The sequence below is a fragment of the Halichoeres trimaculatus genome, unplaced genomic scaffold (genome assembly GCF_033239565.1).
Source record: "Halichoeres trimaculatus isolate MK-OKI-2021-1 unplaced genomic scaffold, fHalTri1.1 fHalTri1_scaffold_12, whole genome shotgun sequence".
NCBI lineage: Eukaryota > Metazoa > Chordata > Actinopteri > Labriformes > Labridae > Halichoeres > Halichoeres trimaculatus.
Genome location: NW_027437190.1, coordinates 23,866,445 through 23,888,428, shown reverse-complemented (window position 1 = coordinate 23,888,428; position 21,984 = coordinate 23,866,445). Strand labels below are relative to the sequence as shown.

At 39.9% G+C, this 21,984-nt stretch overlaps 2 protein-coding genes and 1 long non-coding RNA gene across 4 annotated transcripts in view; 2 read left to right on the top strand and 1 right to left on the bottom strand.

Annotated features, from left to right (window-relative positions):
• The window catches only part of cyp11c1 (cytochrome P450, family 11, subfamily C, polypeptide 1), a 7,909-nt gene extending 4,571 nt beyond the window's left edge, over nucleotides 1-3,338 (top strand). The window contains exons 4-9 of the mRNA XM_074682916.1: nucleotides 35-238; nucleotides 741-922; nucleotides 997-1,163; nucleotides 1,423-1,501; nucleotides 1,610-1,822; nucleotides 3,141-3,338. Coding sequence (XP_074539017.1) covers nucleotides 35-238; nucleotides 741-922; nucleotides 997-1,163; nucleotides 1,423-1,501; nucleotides 1,610-1,822; nucleotides 3,141-3,251 — 956 coding nt within the window. The 3' untranslated portion in view covers nucleotides 3,252-3,338. The remainder of the gene's footprint in view (nucleotides 1-34; nucleotides 239-740; nucleotides 923-996; nucleotides 1,164-1,422; nucleotides 1,502-1,609; nucleotides 1,823-3,140) is intronic.
• The window catches only part of LOC141800413 (uncharacterized), a 17,198-nt gene extending 7,621 nt beyond the window's left edge, over nucleotides 1-9,577 (bottom strand). The window contains exons 1-4 of one of the 2 annotated variants that reach the window (XR_012599336.1): nucleotides 9,499-9,577; nucleotides 9,361-9,427; nucleotides 7,445-7,468; nucleotides 6,730-6,830 (exon numbers count right to left, since the gene is read on the bottom strand). This is a non-coding gene — a long non-coding RNA (uncharacterized LOC141800413). The remainder of the gene's footprint in view (nucleotides 1-6,729; nucleotides 6,831-7,444; nucleotides 7,469-9,360; nucleotides 9,428-9,498) is intronic. The other variant, XR_012599335.1, reaches the window with a different exon arrangement.
• pklr (pyruvate kinase L/R) lies at nucleotides 9,108-21,984 on the top strand. Its single transcript, XM_074682915.1, has 12 exons — nucleotides 9,108-9,352; nucleotides 9,566-9,730; nucleotides 10,311-10,402; nucleotides 10,506-10,637; nucleotides 12,292-12,478; nucleotides 13,255-13,528; nucleotides 15,382-15,532; nucleotides 16,401-16,553; nucleotides 16,670-16,836; nucleotides 19,203-19,269; nucleotides 21,394-21,508; nucleotides 21,594-21,984. The coding sequence occupies exons 1-12, from the start codon at nucleotides 9,295-9,297 to the stop codon at nucleotides 21,698-21,700; spliced, it is 1,668 nt and encodes a 555-aa protein (XP_074539016.1). The 5' UTR covers nucleotides 9,108-9,294; the 3' UTR covers nucleotides 21,701-21,984.

The following is a 21,984-nucleotide window of genomic DNA, read 5'->3' as shown; positions in this document are numbered from 1 at the left end:
TGTTTGATGACCTTGAAACACTCCTCCCCTTTAGCCAGCTGTCATGTGATCTACGGGGAGCGTATTGGCCTCTTTTCCTCGACTCCGTCAATGGAATCACAGAAGTTCATCTGGGCTGTGGAGCGAATGTTGGCAACCACCCCACCCCTCCTCTACCTGCCCCCCCGCCTGCTGCTCCGTATTGGCGCTCCCCTGTGGACACAGCATGCCAGTGCATGGGACCACATTTTCAGCCATGGTAGGAGGAAGGAACAGGAATGTTTCAGGCCATGTCCACATGTAGCCGGGTATCTTGGAAACAGCAAATATTTTCACACGTTTAAGCCTGTCAATCACAGGAAACCACAGTTTTACACTACTTTTTCCAAGAAAACAGCGTTTTCTGAAAACTCTGGCCAAAGTGAAGATTTTAAAAAATTACAGTGTCATAGTTTTGTGTAGACGCCAGGAAACTAAGTTTTTGCTTCTCAAACATTACAGCTGAGTGATGGGGGTACATTCTGATTGGCTGGCATGGGTTTTATGTCTTCAAAAACCTGCCACATATGGGTTTGGCATGCTTTCAGCTGCACTTATCTGCAGGTTTTCCCAGTCTGTGTGGACAAAAGTATTTTTAAAAACAAATGAGAGAGATATTTCTTTCTGAAAATTTCTGGCTACATGTGTACAAGGTTTCAGTTGTCTGTAGATTCCCAGTTTATGTCATACAGTTCAATGTCTCTGTACTGGTTTTCTTCCAGCGGAGGCAAGGATTCAAAGAGGGTGCCAGCGGCTGTCACCCCCTCAGAAAAAAGGGTCTGAGCCCAGAGCAGCTACAGGACAATACTCCGGGGTTCTGGGACAGCTTCTGGAGAAGGGGCAGCTATCTTTGGACCTCATTAAAGCAAACATCACTGAACTGATGGCTGGAGGGGTCGACACGGTGTGTAGACGTGTGCTTTTGGACGGCATCTTTATGACTCACTCTATGCAAACTCACATTGATCTTCTCTGCAGACAGCAGTGCCCCTGCAGTTTGCGCTGTTTGAGCTCGGTCGAAACCCAGAGGTGCAGGAGAGGGTGAGGCAACAGGTGAGGGTGTCATGGACACAGGCAGGAGGTGATCCTCAGAAAGCCCTGCAGGGGGCGCCACTACTGAAAGGCACAATCAAGGAAGTTCTCAGGTACAAAACACTGGATGCTCAGTCTCTGTGTTGTGGTGATAGACAGGAGAGGAGGAAAATAATTTCTGTAGTGCATCAAAAGAAAATAAAAGCACACTTCAGGTTTTGCAACAGGTCAATGAGTGTGTTTTTGTTACAAATGTTCAACTACCTAAAATCAAGATTTATTTTCAGTGATCCTGAGGTCTTGTGAAAATGAAAAAAGATAAAAGAAAATACATTATTTATGAGTTTCCGATACTGATTTTTGTTGTGTCAGGTTATATCCAGTGGGAACCACAGTGCAGAGATATCCAGTCAAAGATATTGTTCTTCAAAACTACCACATACCCGCAGGGGTAAGTGATCAGACTTTCACTCTGTTTTTCTGTCTCATATTCTTACACATTCATGCATGCTACAGATTGCTTCAGTATATGACTGGGGGTCATCATTCCTATCCTCAGACGATGGTCCAAGCCTGTCTTTACCCTATGGGTAGGAGTGCAGAGGTGTTTGAAGATCCACGGTGCTTCAACCCTGGTCGCTGGAGCAACAGCAGAGAGGAGGGCCAAGGCACGGAGGGGGCGGGGTTTCGCTCTCTGGCATTTGGGTTTGGGGCGAGACAGTGTGTAGGACGGAGGATTGCTGAGAATGAGATGCAGCTCTTGCTCATGCATGTGAGTTACAAAAGATGAAGGGAAAAACCCACTACAAAGGAAAAGGAAATTTTAAAGACATGTTAAAGATTAGGGGTGGGAGAAAAAAAAATCAGGATTCTTTGTCAAAAAGATGTTTTATTTTTTTTATTTTTATTTTTTTTAATTCAAATTCTTTAATTCAGTCTTGTTTATAAATTAGGTTGGAAAAAAAGTTACCACTTTTCTCCAGCAGAGGGTGAAATGTTTCTCTCTGACTCATGTGATGTGCATTTTACGGGAAAATATGGCTCCTGGTATAGTCTGTAGACATTATCATCATCATTTAACTTTTTCACATGGTCTGGTGATAAAAAAAAGCAAACCAAAAATTGCAAAAATTATAAATATCAAAGAACCGCAATCAAAACCAATTCCGCATCTCAAAAACTGTATTAGAATAGGGAGAATAGCATGTCGTCTCAGCCCTATCAAAGATGGTGCTGAAGAAAAGGAAAGAAAGGCATAAAGAGCTCACTGAGTAGAAGTATTTACTTTGTAGAAGTGCTATAAAATAGATACTTGTTAAAAATTAGAAGTCCTTCATTTATTTCTGTTATCCAGTCCAAATGTAGGAAGAATTTTCAGATCATTTTAAATTTTAACGGCCAAGTTTTACAGACAACTCTTTGTGATTCACTACTTTAAAAAATAACACTGACTCATTGCATAAGTATGTTTCGCCATTTCTATAGGTTAAGGTGGATCTCCTTTGAACTGTTATGTACAGAGTTATGTCCAGTGGTCACTGACCTCAGGGTCATGGCCCCTTTAAAGACCAATGAGATAAATCTGGGGTTCTTTGAGATAAGTGTGAGAGGAAGAGGAAGGACAAGCAAAGTTAAACCTCAAAACATGTAACTGCATTTCAGACTTTCTGCAGTGTTTCTTTTTTTTTGTGGAACATTGGGCAGCTTTAATTTTGGGGTCTCAAGCAATTTTTAAAAATCAAACCATGCAAGACAGATTTTTTTTTGCTGGAATATGAACTTTCTTTAAAGGAATGAGGATAACTTGTCCAGTTTTTAACTGTGTAATGTATAATAGTATATTTGTATCTGTTGGTTAACTTTTAACTAGTATTCAGAAAAGAAGCACCATGACTCTTCCCCCTAAATTGGCTGGATGTAAAAGTATTTTTGGCTGCATAAAATGGTAAATGTATTCAGATATCTTCCTAAGCCTAACTATGATCCTTCTTAACATCATCTCTGCTTCTTCTCCTCCGCTCTATCTCTGCCCCTCCTCTCCCCTCGCCTCCCTTTATCCTCCCTTTACTTTCTCCTCCCCATCTGCCTAGATCCTGCTGAGCTTCCATCTCAGCGTGTCGTCCTCAGAGGACATCAAAACCACATGCACCCTCATCCTCCAGCCTGAGACGCCACCAAGGATCACTTTCAGAAAGCTCTGATGCACAAACACGCAGACCCACACAGAGAGAAAGGATTCATGAAATCATCCTTTGGCATGTTTAATCCCAGCATTCAGCTTCTATTTATCTCCCAAACATAACCACCGGATCTCTGATGAAACCCTCTGCAGCTTCTACAGCGCCTCTCTGCAGCCTCACACACTTTGTATCCATCCCAAGGATTTATAAAGCTGATTAATAAAGTATTGTTTCCTCCTCCTGTTGTCTTTATTGTGACACCAGTTAAACTTCTTTCCACTAGATGGCGCTAAAACTCACCTCAATCCATCCCTGTATGTTTGTAAAGCTTGTCCTTCCACACCTACAAATTATTAGTCTGGGTCTGCTTCATACAGCCAACAGGTTTGTCCTTTACTTTCTTGAGATCTAAACTGTAACACCGTCTTTCATACTGTGACTGTGTGTCCTTTGTTTGCAGCTCACCAAACCTCTGCGAGTGTACTGTGTGGTTTGTGTGACAGGTTTTGGAGTTTTGTCTTGTGTGAGTCCTTATTTTATGGCTTTCCTGATAACTTTCCTGCTGTTTGTTTCTGTCATTCAGCCAAATATTGATTTCTCTACTTGTTCTCTGTCAGATGTTTACCGACAACTTCTTTAAAAGACATATTTTTCTGCCTCAGAGGAAACATACTGAGAGGTTACAATATGTGGCTGGTTTTTATCTCTTATTACTATAAATACTGGCTCTTAGCCACTGTATCATAAAATTTCTGTGTGCCTGTGGTTTAAGTTTGATTGTATACTTTATTACTGCTCTCTGGTCTCTATGTGTAAAAGTAATCTTTACTCCAGTCTAGTAATAATAATTTAAGTGCTGTGATATCATACTGGGTGTGTACTACACAGAGCCGAGGGCTGCAGGCTAGATTATAGTTTGTCAACTCAGGAGCAAAGGTCTGTTTGTCCTTCGGCTAACGATTTACTCCTTCTGTCAACCCCCCTGGGTTCATATGTGACTGTGCACATGCATTGACTTTGTCAGTAGATGTAGCTTCTTGGTCCCTAAAGTGACAACTGTGTCCAAGTCTTTCTGATTTCTTCCTAGTGACCAGCAGGGGGCGACTTCACCAGTTGTGTATAAGGCCCCATTTACAAGATGTTTCATCCAAAAATGCTAAAATGCAGTGAAAAAAATCTGTGTTAACACGAAAACGCTGAGGGACGGAAAAAGCTGTAGTAAGCATGCCAGGCCTGTGGTTGGTGCTATAACTTTAAGTTTAACTAAGTGCAGAAGTGGTGCAACAGATGCATATTTTGTTGAAAGACAGTCAGCAGATTTAGCACATTAAGCAGCACAAGCACAACATGGTAGTCCACAACGATTGTAACAACAGTACTGTTTTACTGTTGTGTGGACTTGTGCAAAGTGGAGCGTGATGTAAGCATGACACTTACTGTTTACACATCAATGGTGTCGGCAGCGTTTCAGAAAAATTCCACCTTGGAGGCCATTTTCAAAAGTTTGCATTTTAGGTTGGCTAAAACGCTGTTTCCGTGTAAACGCAAGGCAACAATACTTTTGCGTTTCATCCTAAAACCCTTATTGTGTAAACGGCCCCTTAAAGGCAAAGAAAATTACTTAACCTCTCGTTAGCTCCAAATCTAATATTTTTTGTAATCAAGCATTTATTGCTGTCCAGTTCAGAACAAAATCAGTTCAGGGCATGGCTACCTGAGATACACTTCCTAATATGGCAACAAGTCAGTGCACTTATTTACTGAAAGCCAAATCTACCTACAGGTACAATTAAAATAACCTCAACCTTGACATTGAGAGGAAACCGAGTGAACTGTTTCACCTTGTGGAAGACACATAATCCTACTAGTTAAACATCAGCAGTGCATGAGTGAATATTGAAAGTGGGTGAATGAACTCTTAAACAGGTTATTTTTGTCTCACTACACAGTTTCCTGGTGAGGGACTCCTTTCAGAAATGTCACTCTTTAAAACAGCTTTGAGTTGAAACTATTGGATGATCATTTAAATAAAAAGCTGTGAAAGGATATTTTCGTCTTATCCCATTCATTCATCAGATGGACTCTTGGACCTCAGACCTCTTCAAAGTGTTTCAGACCATGTGACCCAAGATTAATTTATGAATAACCTATTACAAACTAGTGACCTGAATTACTAAAAGAATGATTAATTATTCACTTGTTCACAGGAAATGTTCGTCTTGTTGATAAGATCAGAAGATGAAAGAAAACAAGTTGTAACACTACAGAGTATTTTCAAGATCAAGCAACCAAAATCTTGGATTTGACAACACAGTCATGAGATTTTTTTTTTCAAATGAAACCCATGTACAATCTAAATAATGTTTTGTTTTTTTTTCCCAAAACAATCAATCACTCCATGACTTGATAGAATTGCAAGGATGTTGAAACACTGACACAGGAGGTCTGTTTCTATTTTTAACAGGGTCAATGTGCCAAACTCCAGGTTAGGATGACATAATCTGCAGTGATGGATCCAAAAAGACTTGTATGCTGTTTTCTGGTGGTTTTTCCTTATGCAGTGTATTGTCACCACAAGCTTTCAGTGTCATCCCTTAAACATTTTTACATTTTCAAGCATCATCCTAGTCAAGCCGTGCTCAGTCAATGATGCTTATTCATATGAAATCAGCTGTGTGTCGCAAGCCATGGCCTCAAACCAAGTGGTGCAAGTGGGAGGAGAGATGAGGGGGCAGAAGATGGGTCAAAGGGTCGAAAAGAAAGAAAGAGGCCGCATGTACAGGTGACACTACTCCAAGGGAATGACACAACCTCAGCACGAGCAAGAGCAACGGCAGGGACAGAAACTGTAGACTTTATCTCTGAGACAAAAATAGCTCTTTAAAATCATTAGTAAATTAAGAGGAAGGAACTGCTCTGCTGTGAATTTGTGTCATCTGGAAAATGGATAAACAAATCAGAGCTGGTGAGTTGATGAAGATGATAATTTTAGGTGCATTTTTTTTTAATGAAACACACATTAAGCAGCTTTAAATCACCAAAGGTAACATTTTTGATTCGGTTTTGCATGTACATATTTTTCCATTTATTGCTTTTTTTTTCAAATCTAGAAAGGTGTATTGTTTGTTTCAAATTCTTGGGTCATGTAACTCTTCTTCTCATTTCTGACATAGTTAAAAAGTATTGTACTTTCTTCTTTTTTATTTCTGTTTCCTATAATTAACCTGTTGATCAGATAACGATCCACTGTTTTGTGCGTTTTCTTCTTTTGAAATTTAGTGCACTGTCATGGCTGCACAAAAATTTGTCCCTCTATCGATTTCACATTCACATTGACCTGTGAATGTTCATTCAGGAATGTGACCCCCTGCAAACAGGTCGCACCAATCACCTGGTTCACCTTTCTTATCAGTCATTATAGTGTGCATGCACTGATAATGTGCAACTGTCTTTGACCTCACGTCTGCTTTATTTATAGCTAGCCTACAGTAACGGGTACCTGTTCGTGTGTATCTCTGTGTTTCCACGTGTACACTCTGGGATGTGTCAGAGGAGATTCTCAGTGGGACACGTAATGATGTGTGCAGTAGTGCAGCAGAACTGGGTCACAGGGAGGTAGACAAAGAGAGAAAAGACAAGAAGACAGATAGTGAAAACATAGAGAGCTACCAAATCCACAGGATGTAGGAGCTGAATGACAAGATCCTGTCACCAGTTTCCCTGCATTTTTCAAGCTCTGTAATGTTTTTTATGCTGCATGTTTACTCAACACAGGGGCCTTGATTTATAGAAAACAATCAAAACATTGGCCTGAAGTTCCAAATGGAAGGACAAACACAAAAAAACATATTTCTTTTGATAATTTTAGAACAGAAACCCTTTAAACATTCCTCCTCACTCTCCATTCTTCACTCCCTCCTCTCCACCCTTTTCCATCCTCACCTCTCCACACCTGTTGAGGTGTCAGCTGCGACCTCCTGTAGTCCCTCTCCTCTCTACTCTATACTCCCTTCTTCCTGTGGTGCAGAGATTGCAGGCTTGACTGACTGTGACAGCCTCTAGAGCAGACGCTATTGTTCTGGCATAAAGCCCTCAGCCATACCATACTTTGCACATAGGACACCAGCTGTACTTACTGGTTTCTACTCTTAGGTTTAATGTAGCAGTGGTAACATGTTGTAAGTTGTTTAGGGTGGAAGGGAAAGGCTACATACCCACTGCTTCTACCTCAGTTGGACCTGAAAGATTCAAGAGAAAGTTTGATTAATTACATGTGCTTCTTGGTGAGGAACTTGTGGCGTTTGACTGATTGTGTATGATTTCAAGGGAGACCAAAAAATATTATTAGGTGACTTTTCCACGATGAAGCTTTGCTGAATAATCCTAAGGTAACAGTTTTCCAAAGTAATTTGCACACTGTAGTTAATGGGAGTGATAAGCCCACAAAATCTCTTAAGATTCGCATTCGGGTTTATTATTTTACTATAGTCACTCAACTTTCTCGTATTGCTTAATTTCCATCAGCATAAAGAAGCTTGAAAACTACCATCTATCACCTATCTGAATTGAAATTTATTTGACATTTTTCTAATATATTATCCATAATCAAATTTGAAATAGACAATGTTGTATTGCAGCTTTTTGGGATAAAATAAGTAGAAGGTTTAAGAAAGCACACTTATCATCAGTATTATACTAACCTCAGTTGCAATACTGTACAAGTCTCTGGATAAATGAAAAAATAGAGCCATACATATAATAGATAATATCTAATATACTACTAGTAGTATAAGTAGCAGTAGTACTACTACTAACCTTAATAAAAAGCTAAATAGTTCTACTAAAAATTTATTTTTCCAAATAAAGTAACATCTACTTAAAGGGGCTGCAAGGAGTTTCTAAGTAGTCTTGAAAAAGTCTCCCTTCTAGATATATGCCTGATTGTAATCCACACTTTAAAATGAGATTATCAGCGCCAGTATTACAGATTACAGGTTATTTTAAAATGCTACTTCTTTGCTTGCCAATCAGGTCGAGCAGGACCAGATTGATTTATGCCTATGTCTCTATGACAGCCCCATGCTGGCTGACAAAGCAGATACATCTGTGTTTTTCTCTGATAAAATGTATTTCTGTGATTGATTTTTTAGAGATGGTGAACACAGGAGCCTAACTGTCAGACAGAAAAAGGATAGAAGAGCATAAAAAAGCTATGGGAGAGAGATACAGCCCAAGCAACAGGCTAACACAGGAGCCAAACAGTTTGTGATAATGTTCATTCCAACCCACAGTCAGGAGTTATTCTGCAGTGGTCAGTTCAAACTTGAGAGTCTATCAATAAAATGAAGAGTGAGGTTACGTTAGCTCTGATTGGCAGATGACTGGCAGGACATAGCTAACCAGGATTCACTAACGTTATACATTATTGACATGACTTAGAGTACCTGGCTGCCAGCTGCGCTATATATATATACAGCTTCTACACTAAATACAAACTGAAAGTGTTTACTTGTTATCACATTAGCATACAGATACGTCAGGGCACCACACTGCCGATAGCACTACATATAGCTGGCTAATACAACGTTTGCTTGATATCAAGTTTCAAACTGTAGCATTATGTAACTGAACTGATAAATGCCTTGTATCCAGTAAAAATTTGTCTTTAACAAAAGAAATTTGATTCGAGCTCATCTTCATTTAATTCCAAAACAAACATGCCTCGCTAAAAGTTATTTACAACAGAGTGTGTGAGACTCCAGGCCTCAAGGTGGCGAGGTAGCCCAATTAATACAGATCCTCCTCATAGCACCTTTAAGAAAACAGCTAACAGCCACCTTTAAATCATTTCATTGAAACTTTTTTTTTACTACATTAAGTTTCTTGTCGGAATATAAACAATGGTAACACACAGATAGCAAAAGCTATAACCGGAAGTCACTTTGTCGCAAACTGCTGGGCCATGGTTCTAAAAGACAGTCAGAATTTGCTGTCCTTCAAAACGCAATTTCTCGTTCATAAATGATATCAGCTGCCATGTTTTGTTTTTATATAACCAACTGGTATGACAGTTGTCTGTCCGCACGTTGTTTTTCCATGCTGTAGTTGGTATTTGGTTAAAGGTACATACCCAGTGTGTTCGCTCTGCGTGGTATCAAACTATGTTTTTTATCTCCACTTCCAGTTCCTGGCACATCCTGGAAGAGTCGTTGCATGTTATTCATCATTACCACATACATCACACGTGTTCTAGTTAATTTTTACTCACAGGTGGAGTTGGCAGTACATATATGACAAGCCTCAACCCTGCTGACAACATATCTCTGTCCGTCTAGCTCGCATCAGGCGCTACTCAGAGGCGATGACACTTCCGGACTCTTTCATCCAGCGTCAGCAGCTGGACGCCAGCATGGCCGACACCTTCCTGGAGCACCTCTGCCTGCTGGACATCGACCAGGAGCCTATCACAGCGCGCAACACCAGCATAATCTGCACCATTGGTGAGTGTGACCAGCGGGTGCAGACAGCGAGTCTCAGCTTCAAGTTTGTCTTCTGGCGTCTGTTGTAAGTCATCACTGGCACCGTGTCAGACTGGGTGCTGGGTGGCCTCCAGTGTGTTGGCAGGGTTTGATTCTTGACTATGGCACATTGGAGCTTTGTCTGCTCGTCTTCTGCCCAGAAAGAAAAAGAAATTACTAGGAGAAAATGCATAACAAATTTCTTTGAAGCTCCTCCAAACCTCAGACACCTCATTGCCTCTGTTACCTCAAAAACAGTTATTTCTGATTAACTGCCAACTGAGGAACCAACCACTGTTGTCAAGTTTTCTGCCAAAGCAACTGGCCTTATCTTTTTACAGTTTTCAATTTCAATTACCAAGGCTTTACACAGTGAGACATACAGCTATTTATTCAGTGTCTGATCAGTAATAAGGATTACCGAAAGGCCAAAAACTAGGTATGGGTATCGGTATCAGGGAGTAAAAATGGATCTGTATAAAGTTTGTTGATCCTTCAAGTAACTTTTTTGTTCTCATCCATGCACAAAATTTGAAGGCATTATACCTCTTTTTTCTTTCAGGCCCTGCATCAAGATCAGTTCCCAAACTCCAGGAGATGGTCAAGGCAGGAATGAATATTGCACGTCTGAATTTCTCCCATGGCTCACATGAAGTATGTATGACATGTGATTTATAATTTCTGTTCTCACTCATTTGTCTGTTCTGATCTGTCCTTGTATTGATTCTCTCACTCCTACCCCTCCCTGTGCCGTCAGTACCATGGTGAAACCATCAAAAACATCCGGGAGGCAGTGGAGACGATAGACCCTGACCCCTTGTATTATCGTCCTGTTGCCATCGCTTTGGATACGAAAGGTCCAGAGATCCGCACTGGATTGGTCAAAGGGGTAAAGGAAACGTCTTTCATCTATCTGACAGATTTCATGTAATTCAACAATCACATCCAGTGAGGTCAAGGAGAGTTTGAAAATAAGCGGACTCCTGTGTGTGATTATTTCGTATATGTTGTTACCTTTAAGAACCAGTAGAGTGGCTCCCTTTTTATCTAACTGTGATATCCGTTGTGTCGATGATTCATGTCATCAGCTTAGCTAACTCCAAGTTGTTGGAAACCTCTTCATGCTCTGATTAGATTACAAATTCTCTGCCTGACATGTGAGATGCACTCTGAATCGTGCTTATTTTTCTGTCATATAGTTGCTCAGTAGCTTTGTAAAAATGTGAATAAGACATAAACCAAAAAAAGAAACAGTATTTTTAAGTATTAGTGACATGTTTTTGTTTTCTTGCCAACTACTTCTCATTTTGCAGTCTGAAATATCACAAACACTGATGTTAATTCTTTCGTGCTTCAGTTGATATTTTCCACTAACTGGAAGAATGTCTCCGACAGGGAGAATGAGTCATACTCCAAAATAAAGTCATTATAAAACAGGACTGCAAGAAGCAATGATTTCAACTAAAAAATTAGACAACAGTAGACGTCTGAAACGGCAGCAGCTGACATGTTTGTAGAATGATTATACCCACAAGGCATGATAGCAGGCACTTCATCCTCTGATGTGAATTACAAGAAATAATCAGCCACAAGCATCATAAACGCTCTGTGGTTTGTAGGAGATTCACTTGAATCAAAGGTTCACACAGCCTGTGGAGTCGAATCAAGGTACTCAGCTCTGACAGGCTGTGGATAACGAAAACAAACAGGGAGGCTTCCTCACTGTACTAGAAAGACAAGTGATTGATTTTATTTCCATGAACGCTGTGCTTACAGACGAAGGTACATCAGTGCACTATGGCCAGCATTAGCCCAATGCCATGCTGTATGAACACTGTCTCTGTTTTTGAGTATAGACAGCTGTTTTAGAGTAACTGGAAGTGATAGGATGAACAAGTGAGCTGAACTGTCTCAGTGTTTATAAGAAAAAACATATTTTGTACAGAGGAAAGCATCCTTATTCATTTCTGTCTCATGTTTCTTACACACTGCAAAAAACTGAAATCTTATCAAGTGTTTTTGTCTTTTTTTAAGTAAAAATTGTCTTATTATACTCGATATGAGCTACTTTAAACTTATCAATCCAGAAAAATGTCTTGTTTCAAGTTATCAGAGTACAAAAATGAGGTTTGAATCACAGTAAAAAAAAATCTGCCAATGGAACAAGAAAAAATTGCTTGAAAATTTCCTTGAGACTAGAACAATGTCTTAATACAAGTAACTTTTCTCTTGTTCCATTGGCAGATTTTGTTACTGGTTACGAGCAATTTAGACCTCATTTTTGTCCTTCAATAACTTTAAACAAGACATTTTTCTGGATTGGTCATGTGAATTTGGCTCATATTGAGTCAAAAAAGGAATTTTCTACTGAAAATAAGACAAAAACACTTGATAAGATTTCAGGTTTTGCAGTGTAATCAGTCACTGCAAGCTTTCTGTTGACCCAAAAATAAAATCTAATCCACCAATCTCAAAAAGTGCACATGAAATATAATGCAATGATTGTGATTACAGAGTTTCTTTCTCTCCCCTGTGTTTTGTAGAAAGTGGAGGAAGAGGTGGAGCTGAAAAAGGGCAGTGAAGTCCGTGTGGTAACAGCAGAGAGTGACAAAGACAAGACAGACGGCAAGTTAATCTGGGTGGACTATCCCAGCCTGCCCAAAGTCATCAAGAAGGGAGGCACAATCTACATCGATGACGGCCTTATTGGACTCAAAGTAAAAGAAATAGGTAATACACATTTACTGATTAAAATTAAGCTCATATGTTAGTTTTCTTCAGCCATTGTTTTTTCCTCTTTGAAGATTAAAAAAAATTAAAATTTTGCTGTGATAGTTCATACAAAGTAATGAACGATAAAAGACTTACACATGTGTAACACTCACAATCACACATCAGCATACAGACAATACTAAAATCAGAAAGTATCACCAAAAAATGTGTGAAACAGTGAGGCTCCTCATTTCTAAAGATTGCTCTCATCTATCATTTTATATTACCCACTCAGTAACAAAGCCTTTCTTGTCCTTTGTTTGATTTTTTCTGCCTAATGCATCATTATGTAATGCACAAAAGACCCTTTATTCAGTCGCATAATGATCAACTCTGTCCTTTATTCTGAAGAAGTAACCTTGCTTGGCTGAGTTACAGTCTCCTGAAAAGAAGGTGGTCCTTGGAGCCTTTTACAAAATTAGCTTCTCCTCCATTAAAGTGGTAATGTAGTCAGGATCATATCTGCACATCCCCTATATACATGTATATGTCTATATATTAAATGATCATGGATCTGAAAAATGATCTGAATTTAATTTGAAAAGAAAAAGCGTTGCCTTCTTTCATGCATGAACTTCATAGAGATTCCCCACAGTTTCGATCTGTTCCTTTCAGGAACATAAAAAGATGTTGGTTTGTTTATCTTTTATTCAGGGTTTTCATGACTCTAAGAATAATTTTAATAAGTTTGATAATTGACTTCTTCCTTTTTCGCTACCTCCCCTCTTCTGCAGGCCCTGATTGGGTGGATACAGTGGTGGAGGCCGGCGGGTTACTGTGCAGCAGGAAAGGCGTGAACCTCCCCGGCTGCGATTTGATCGGCTTGCAGGCAGTCAGTGAGCGAGATGAGGCTGACTTGAGGTTCGGGGTGGCTCAAGGTGTGGATATTGTGTTCGCCAGCTTCATCCGCTCTGCCCAGGACGTCAAAGACGTGCGACGGGCCCTGGGGGCACATGGAAGAGATATCAAAGTGATCAGCAAGGTGGAGAGCCGACAGGGGCTTCAGAAGTAAGTCAAGGAAAACAAGTATGTAAACAGCGATGTTTGAAAGTAGCTGGAGGCACTAAGAGTTTCATAATGAGGCTGTGACAGGAGTTACAAATCCACTGATGGTTGATGGTTCCCTCCTGTGGACAGCAGGCTGTCAGTAATTGATGCACAGATGTCAGCTCTTGATGTTTCACGTTTATGAAAAGCAACATGTGCCCGTGATGTGTCTGAGTGAGTTAGAGATGCTGCTTAATAAATCTGACACAACTGATGTCACAGCTCTGTCAACCCCATTACTTACCTCTCACTCTGTCCTGCAGCATGCTGGCTGCTGACAGTGATAAACTGTGGCTGTAATTGAAATCAAATATTGTAGATTAAATTATAAAGATGAAATTGCACACAGTTATGAATGTGTGTAATCAAAAGTTCTGTATGCACGCTGTGGAAATTCATATCCACAAGAATTATCCTAAGAAAAACACCCGTCATTTCTTGGATTATTACATCACCTCTGTATATGGTGAGTCTCACTCTCAATAAGATCAATAAAAATAACATTAAATAATAATTCAAACAAACTTTACTCTTGATTACTTTAGAGTTACAGACTTGGAAAGAAAAAACTTTTCTTACTACTATTTATTATTAATTTTTGCATATACAAATAAAATCTGTCGCAGACAGTTTTCCTTCAAACTTAACTTCTGAAAAGTTTTTTTTTTATTTAAATCGTAGGCTTGATGAATAGAAGTCAAATTGATGGCAACCATCAGTCTTTAGATTTTCCAAATAATAGAGATAGACTGATGTGGATTTTTCAGGGTCGATACCAATACTGATTATTTGTATTCAAGGAGGACGATATCCAATATTTGAAGCCGATATTAATTTGCAGTCACAGTGAAAATATTGGTGTCAAAATTTTTTACAATACAAACTCCAACACTTAACTGCATTCAAGTGCCTTCAAGTATATGTTTATTAAACAGCTCCCACGCTTAGCAGCATGTTCAATAAAGTTAAATGAAAACATTAAGAAAATAGCTAAAGTTTTCTACAGTAAATAACGTTTTCCAATATTTCAATGCAACTGCAATAACTGCAATATCTGCACCGCTGATTGGCTGTTTCCCAATCCATTTGCTTGAAACCATTCAGATGATACTGTGGGTGGGACAGTGCTGGGGACTGAGTAGTGACTGCAGACAGCGGCGCGGAGCCAAAACAACACAGTTTTAAATTTGTTTCTTATCGGCCGTTGGAATAAAAAAAAGGCTGATGCAGATATGCCTCAAAATGCCATATATTGGCTCAGATAATTGGCCTGGCTGATAACCGGTCTATCTCTACCAAATAACTTTAAGATCAGAACACTAGAACACTGCTAAGTCTCAAACAGATGTGTAGCTCATGTTGAAATTTTTTATCCAGACTGGAGACTGTGCTTACATGTAAATAGCTGCAGAAGAAAATAAATTGTTTTCAGATTACTGCTGATGGGAGCTATGATGTCCTTGCATGATTGTGCTCCACTAGATTTTGCCTTGTATAAATGTTTTCCTGCTGATACATGATCATTTAAAACTTTTTAGACTACAAATAGAGAAAAAAGATGAATACATTTCTTACTTTCCTCACATACAGTATGCATGCTTCAGATGATGTAGGGTTAGAAACAGAAACAGTAAAAAATTATGTTTTTTATCAGATCAAAACCTGCATTAAAAAGTCTACTGGATAGTCTCAAATACAGAACAGCACTGTCATTGGCATTGTCTTTCCTTCTTCAGCTTCTTCATTTTCTCCTCCCCCCTCATGTAACTCTCAATCCCTCTCCTCAAATTCCCTCTCTATAATCTCTCCGTCAGTTTTGAGGAGGTCCTGGCTGAGAGCGACGGCGTGATGGTTGCCAGAGGTGACCTGGGAATTGAGATCCCAGCAGAGAAAGTTTTCATCGCCCAGAAGATGATGATTGGACGCTGCAACTCTGCCGGCAAGCCAGTCATCTGTGCCACACAGGTCAGGGGCAAGCCATTACACACACACACACACACACACACACACACACACACACACACGCGCACACACACAGAGCAAGATACAGATATGATAAAAATATGCAAATTCAGTCTGTTTATTCAAATGTCAAATGGGTCCAAGAAGCACTAAAAGCTAACAGGCACACATTAACCTTGCTCTCCCTCATAATATAACACACACTCACTGGTCCAATAAATCTATCCTTAAAACACACACACACACACACACACACACACACACACACACAAACACACACATACACACACACACACACACACATTTCCTCTCTTTCACTCACATGCACACACAATCTCCTGCAGCCATGTTGAGTCACAGTGATATAACTTGTTTATGCAGCAGCCCCCTGACTCAGAGTGACAGTGTTATAGCAGGTTTTCTGCTCAAGACCTGAGTCCAGAAACAACACCCACACACTTATACACACACAAATACACACACGTGCGCTGATCATCATTAGCAGCAGGTTCTTAACCACTACAAAAGTCCAGTCTCTCTGGCAACGCCGCCAGCTATCTCATTTTCCAACTGTCTGCCGAGCTTATTGACTCATAACGCTGAGTCTCAGACATGCCGATAATGATCCCGCGCAGTCATTGCCCGCTTTAGTCTAAATGATCTCACATTTTTCCTCCTCTACTGTCCAGTGAACCATAAAGACATTAGCCCCTTTGTCTCTCAATTCCCTCCCTAAAGCCTAATTTGTCAAAGGGTGACGTACAGAAAGGCTCATTTTTTGTGACTGATAATAAAATCCCCTCAGAGTGCCTTGAGAAAACGTGTTGGCTGTTGTTGAATGTGAAGCCAATGTGTTGTGCACGTTGTGTAGATGCTGGAGAGCATGGTAGGCCACCCACGGCCAACCCGAGCGGAGGGCAGTGACGTCGCCAACGCCGTGCTGGATGGAGCCGACTGTGTCATGTTATCTGGGGAGACCGCCAAAGGACTGTTTCCAGTGGAGGCAGTAGCAATGATGCATTCAGTGAGTGTGTGTTTTTTTGTGCTTCCGTATGATTTCCACTCTTTTACATCTGACTTAGTGCCCTCTGACGGCCCCTCCCCTCTCTTTCTTTCCCCCTCTCTGACTCTGTGTCTCAGATCTGCAGAGAGGCAGAAGCAGCCATTTTCCACCAGCAGTTGTTTGAGGAGCTGCGTCGCCTTACTCCTCTCTCCTCTGACCCCACAGAGGTCACAGCCATCGGAGCTGTGGAGTCCTCCTTCAAATGCTGTGCTGGGGCAATCATAGTCCTGACCACCAGTGGCAAGTATGTTTGACAGACCATCAAACAGACAAGAAGAAAAGGTTATGGTTTAAGAATAGCTCCATTTTTTGGGAAATTGTCTTGATTTCTCTCTTCCAGAGTTTGACAAGAAGATGAATGCTTATCTCATATTGGCCTCTGTTATACAAGTGGGATGGGAGTAGGATGTTCAGCTCGGCACAAGGACTTAAAAACTCTACTGTGGCTCTGTCAAGAGTTTTTTGATTAGGGTTGCTCAACTTGGGCTCAGATTTGAACATGGGTGGCATGAAGTATGTTTGCGTGCACACTTCTACAGTTCCACAATTTCATTTAGCAGACGCTTTTGTGCTGAGCGGCATACAACGTAAACAAGAATTTAGACAGGTGGGAAAACCTTAGTTAGTGCACCAAAGTGCTTCAAGTTATTGGCTGCAGGTGTTGCCATCAAGTGCAAGAAGAAGTATGTAAAATAATGTAGCCTTAGCTAACCACAATTATATCACTGCAACAATGTAATTCAACCTTCAACAACATTCAATAATCAGTGCTAGACGTTCACTGAGAGCTGGGTCTGAGACCTTCTGACTCATTCCACCCCTGAGGACAAAGAGGAGAAGGGTCAGCTTAAGTGTTTTCTGAACAGATGAGTCTTCAGACATCTCTTAAAACTAGAAAGGGACTCTGTAGATATGTACAGTTACTTGAATGAATACCATTATTAACCCCCTCTATATCCATTAATTACATCCAATTTAACTACTATCACTAAATTTCAAGTGGAGTATTTATGTGTTTAATTTATTAATTCTATAAAGTAGCTCAACAGAGAGGAAATATTTAAATCCTCTGAGCTTAAAAGAATAAAAAAAATACACAGGAGTCTGGACTGGTTTAAAAACAAGCTTCTGTCCTGCTTCTCAGACAGATTTCTCAACAGCTGCTGAGCTAACCTCTGAGGGTATCACATTTACTACTGACAAGTAGCTCATACAGTTCCACTTAAAATTAATGAACTATCCCTTTAAAGTACCAGCAAAAGGCATTATGCTAAAACGTAACACAAATAGATACTATCTAACCTCTACATAATCTCTGTTTTACCTCTGACAAAACAAACAGCCAGTCAAAGTTTAAGAATTCAAAAGGAGCCTAATGCCACCCCTAGCCACTGCTCTGGCCATGCCCTGAAGTCATTGCGAATCTGACCATACTGCACATCTTTGTAACACACTAAGTCGTGTTTTTTAATCTTGGAAAAACAAAATGTTAAAAAGACCCTCAGGCAGACAGGCAGGCTGTCTCACAGTGTGTGCTAAGCCGAGCTGACAGGCTGCTGGCTGCAGCGTTGTCATTTTTCTCACAAACATGAGAGTGCGTTTTTCACAGGTGCGGATGTTAATAGAAAGTGAATGTAAAGTGAAAATGTGCAGCTAGATGCTCAGTCCTGGTTCCTGCATGAAAATCAGTGCTCCTAATGTAAATCAACCTCTGGCGACACCCTCTTACCTCCATCCTCTTTGCATTAAGGAAACACTTTCTGTATTTCTACTTAGTGTTAGCAAGAGGACAAAATGAAGAAGTATTGAATATGAATGTACTACTGGAGATACTGAGACTCATTCTTGGAAGAGACAGACCTGAGTAAACAAATTACCCAGAGTTTCTCTTTTTCCCCCTCAAGAGACAAACATGTTTTTAAAGGATGGAGCAACAGCTGTTATCTTTTATCTCAGAGCAACGCTACAGATTGAATATTGCATGCCCTTCCCTGAATCCTCGGGGTACAGTTTTATGTTGACTGCGATGTTTACCGTTTTCAGCTCATGTTGTGCGTTGTGCATGCTAAAAGCTTGTTGTGTAAACTAACTCCTGTACATTCCAATATTGTGTGTCTACTCAGCCCACATAAATAAAAATTGAAGAAATGAGAACTCAAGAGAAATGAAAACAAACACTGATTCCTTCATAGCACCATGCACTGACATGAATGAAAAGCCCAAACAAATCCAAATGAGCTAGATTTTTGCAAGAAAACAACACTGCAGCCACTAGCATGCTAATTAAAATCTTAGTATTGACTTCCTCACTCAATAAGTTGCACTGTGTACGCATGCTAATATCTTATAATTAGCTTAAAAATATACAAATCTGCCTTAATTACTTTAGATTAACTTCACAGCAATGAGCTGTTGGAACAAAGTACATTTGGATTGTTATTTTTTTCAATATATCATTTTCAAAGTTTAAAGTAATGAGGAAGTTTGATTGTCAGTTTGAGTTGGATGTTTTTTCTTAATGTGGAGATATAGTTTTTTTTTTTTTAATTCCGACACCACTGATATATTTTTCCTCTTTCTCTCCATCTGTCTGTCCTCTTTTCTCCTCAGGTCGGCACACCTCTTGTCCAGGTATCGCCCCCGCTGTCCTATTATAGCTGTCACCAGAAGTCCTCAGGTACAGTCCGTCTCTGTAACAAGCAGGCCAGCTTGTACTCATGAGTGTGACTCACACTTTTCAAACTTGTAACTATCAGTATTTACTGCCTGTTGTTCCTAACAGCAGCACTTCGTAATATATCAGATGAGTCTGTTCAGGTGAATTTACGTGTGATATTTAATGCAGTTCATTCTATTTTATGGAGCTTTCTATTCAGTTGTCTCAAAACATTAACACTAAATTGCATCATGATGCACTATCATCTTAAGTCATGTGGAGTTAATCCACATAATATCTCCCTTCATATGCTATATGCCCTATATCAGCGGTTTTCAGAGTGGGGGCCACTAGGGAGCACAAGGGGGGGCTCAGAAAGTTGGAGGGAAGGAAAAGAAATTGGAATCTAAGTATTGTTATTAGTTTTTATGACTTATACTCATATATAGTTTATTCTTCTTTTTTCACACCCATTTGTCTGGAACATACAACACGTAAAGTAATTGTTAGGTTCACATGTTTCCGATTGCACCTAACCGCACCTTGTGTGACAGCTGCAGCTTCAGCATGATGATGTCATGATCAGTGTCGACCTGGCGTTTTGCCCCTGTTTTTAAGCTATCTAAAAAACTGAACTGAACTTTGAGGCTCTTCCCCTGTCTAACTACTGGCTACATGTAAGAAAGGAGTATCCCACCTTAGCTGACAGAGCCCTGAAATGCCTTCTCCTTTTTGCAACAACTCACTTGTTTGTCTTTTGTTTAATAGTTTCCTATTCAAAACAAATGTAATAATTATTGAAAAGTGAAAAAAAGTTAGGAAATACATTGTTAAAGTTGACATTACTTTACATATTATATAGTCTGTTGGTTTCCAAAGGGGGTCCCCGGCCAGAAGCAAATGCTATTTTGGGGGCCTTGGCTTATCAAAGTTTGGGAACCCCTGCTCTATATAAAGGTCAGAGGTCATGGTCAGTTATAGAGCAGCACATCTAGGTGGACAGATGCAGCACAGTCAATCTACCATACATAAATGATATATAAGTGTTTCAAGTGAACTTCTGACTTTTGCCTACCCAGGCCTGAAGGCCAAAACTCCCACATGTAAAACCATTAAAACACAGTTCAGATGGTTTTACACTATTTAATGAAGCAAGCAGAAGTTTTTACAGGGAAAAGATGCCAGGGCCAAGGATTGTGCCCTGTGGGGCACCACAAATCAGCTCAGTGTATCATAATACATGATGATCAATGGGTGCAGAAAAAAGATATTCCAGTGACCAGTGATGTCTGGGGTCTACAGCTTAATATTCTCTGGCATTAGCTGGAATTAGAACATCAAATCAAATTAAAAAACAGAATGGAAACACTTTCAAGTTTATTAAAGATTCTAGTGCTGCCCATGGCCAGAAAAAAAGATCTTGTATCTCGTTTAAATAATTATCACACACTGATGAAATATCTATTCCCACTGGAGATTGTGTGGTCATGAATTACTACTTAAGATAGGATAATACAAATATAGGTTTTAGTTTTGACAATGTAAAAGACATTATTGTTTTAAACACACATCGAAGTTAAACTAAAGTTTTATTTTACGAGCTCATGATCTTTTCTACATTAACACTCGAGACAAAGACACCATTTTCCATTAAACCACAAAATTTTTCAATGAATGAGGAAAAATAAAATAAAAATATTAAAACTAAAGCTTGTTCACACCCAAAGCACTTCGGATGTGATACGATGATTATTAAATTTTCAATAAGATACACACCGTTGTGTCCCTTTATATTTATGAAACACACTTTTACAGTTTACTTGTTTATATTACAATGAGTGGTGGTTATCACCTGTGACAGAGGGTGTCAGTGTTTTTTGACACTCACATATCTTAATGGTTTTGATCACAGCTTAAGTAATATGAAAACTCCATATATGAAAATATAAATGATATTTCATTTTAAGTGATTTGATGTTTGTCATAAAGAGTTACTGTTGTGTTAACTTCAGAGTTAGATAAATCTGCAAGCTCCTGTTTTGTTAGCTCACGTGTGAACTGTCCTAATAAGTAATATCAGGCTCCTGTTATGTAACTGGACCAATTAGATCACTCTCTTCTTCACTGTCTCTTCCTCTCTCTCAGGTGGCCCGCCAGTCTCAGCTGCTGAGAGGAGTGTTCCCTGGCCTCTTCCACCCTCTGCCTGCTCCTGTCTGGGCTGATGATGTAGACAACAGGGTCAACTTTGGCATGGACATTGGTCAGTGTGTGTGTGTGTAAAGTCATCTCATTTATACCCCGTCCTCTACTTCTCACACTGTGTTCTTTATCTTCTCCCTTCTCAGGAAAAGCAAGAGGATTCTTCAAGACAGGAGACATGGTGATTGTGGTGACTGGCTGGATCCCAGGGTCTGGTCATACTAACATCATGAGAGCAGTCAACGTCCTGTAAAAGGTTGATGTGAGACCTTACTCACATGCTGACCTGCTGGTGTTTAAGCCTCTTTTTAATGCAGATTTGTACAAATTTGACCAAAGCCTAAGAACTGTCAGCACAGACGAAACACTCACCTCTGTCAGGAATCCATTAACAGGAGAGTTTTGGCAGCATTACCAGTGTTATTGAAATTCAGCAGGAATCGCCACCTGGACTGTTCTCATGAATGTTGAATTTGTTTTGAACGTGCCTTGAAAGCAATGACTCCCTTACAATAAAACTTGAACTGTTAACTTTAT

Coding starts and splice junctions, on each gene's coding strand:
- pklr (XM_074682915.1), top strand. CDS start 9,295: ATGACAGTTGTCTGTCCGCACGTTGTTTTTCCATGCTGTAGTTGGTAT. Junction 16,837..19,202: donor GTCCTGACCACCAGTGGCAA/GTATGTTTGACA, acceptor TTTTCTCCTCAG/GTCGGCACACCTCTTGTCCA. Junction 21,509..21,593: donor CAACTTTGGCATGGACATTG/GTCAGTGTGTGT, acceptor CTCCCTTCTCAG/GAAAAGCAAGAGGATTCTTC.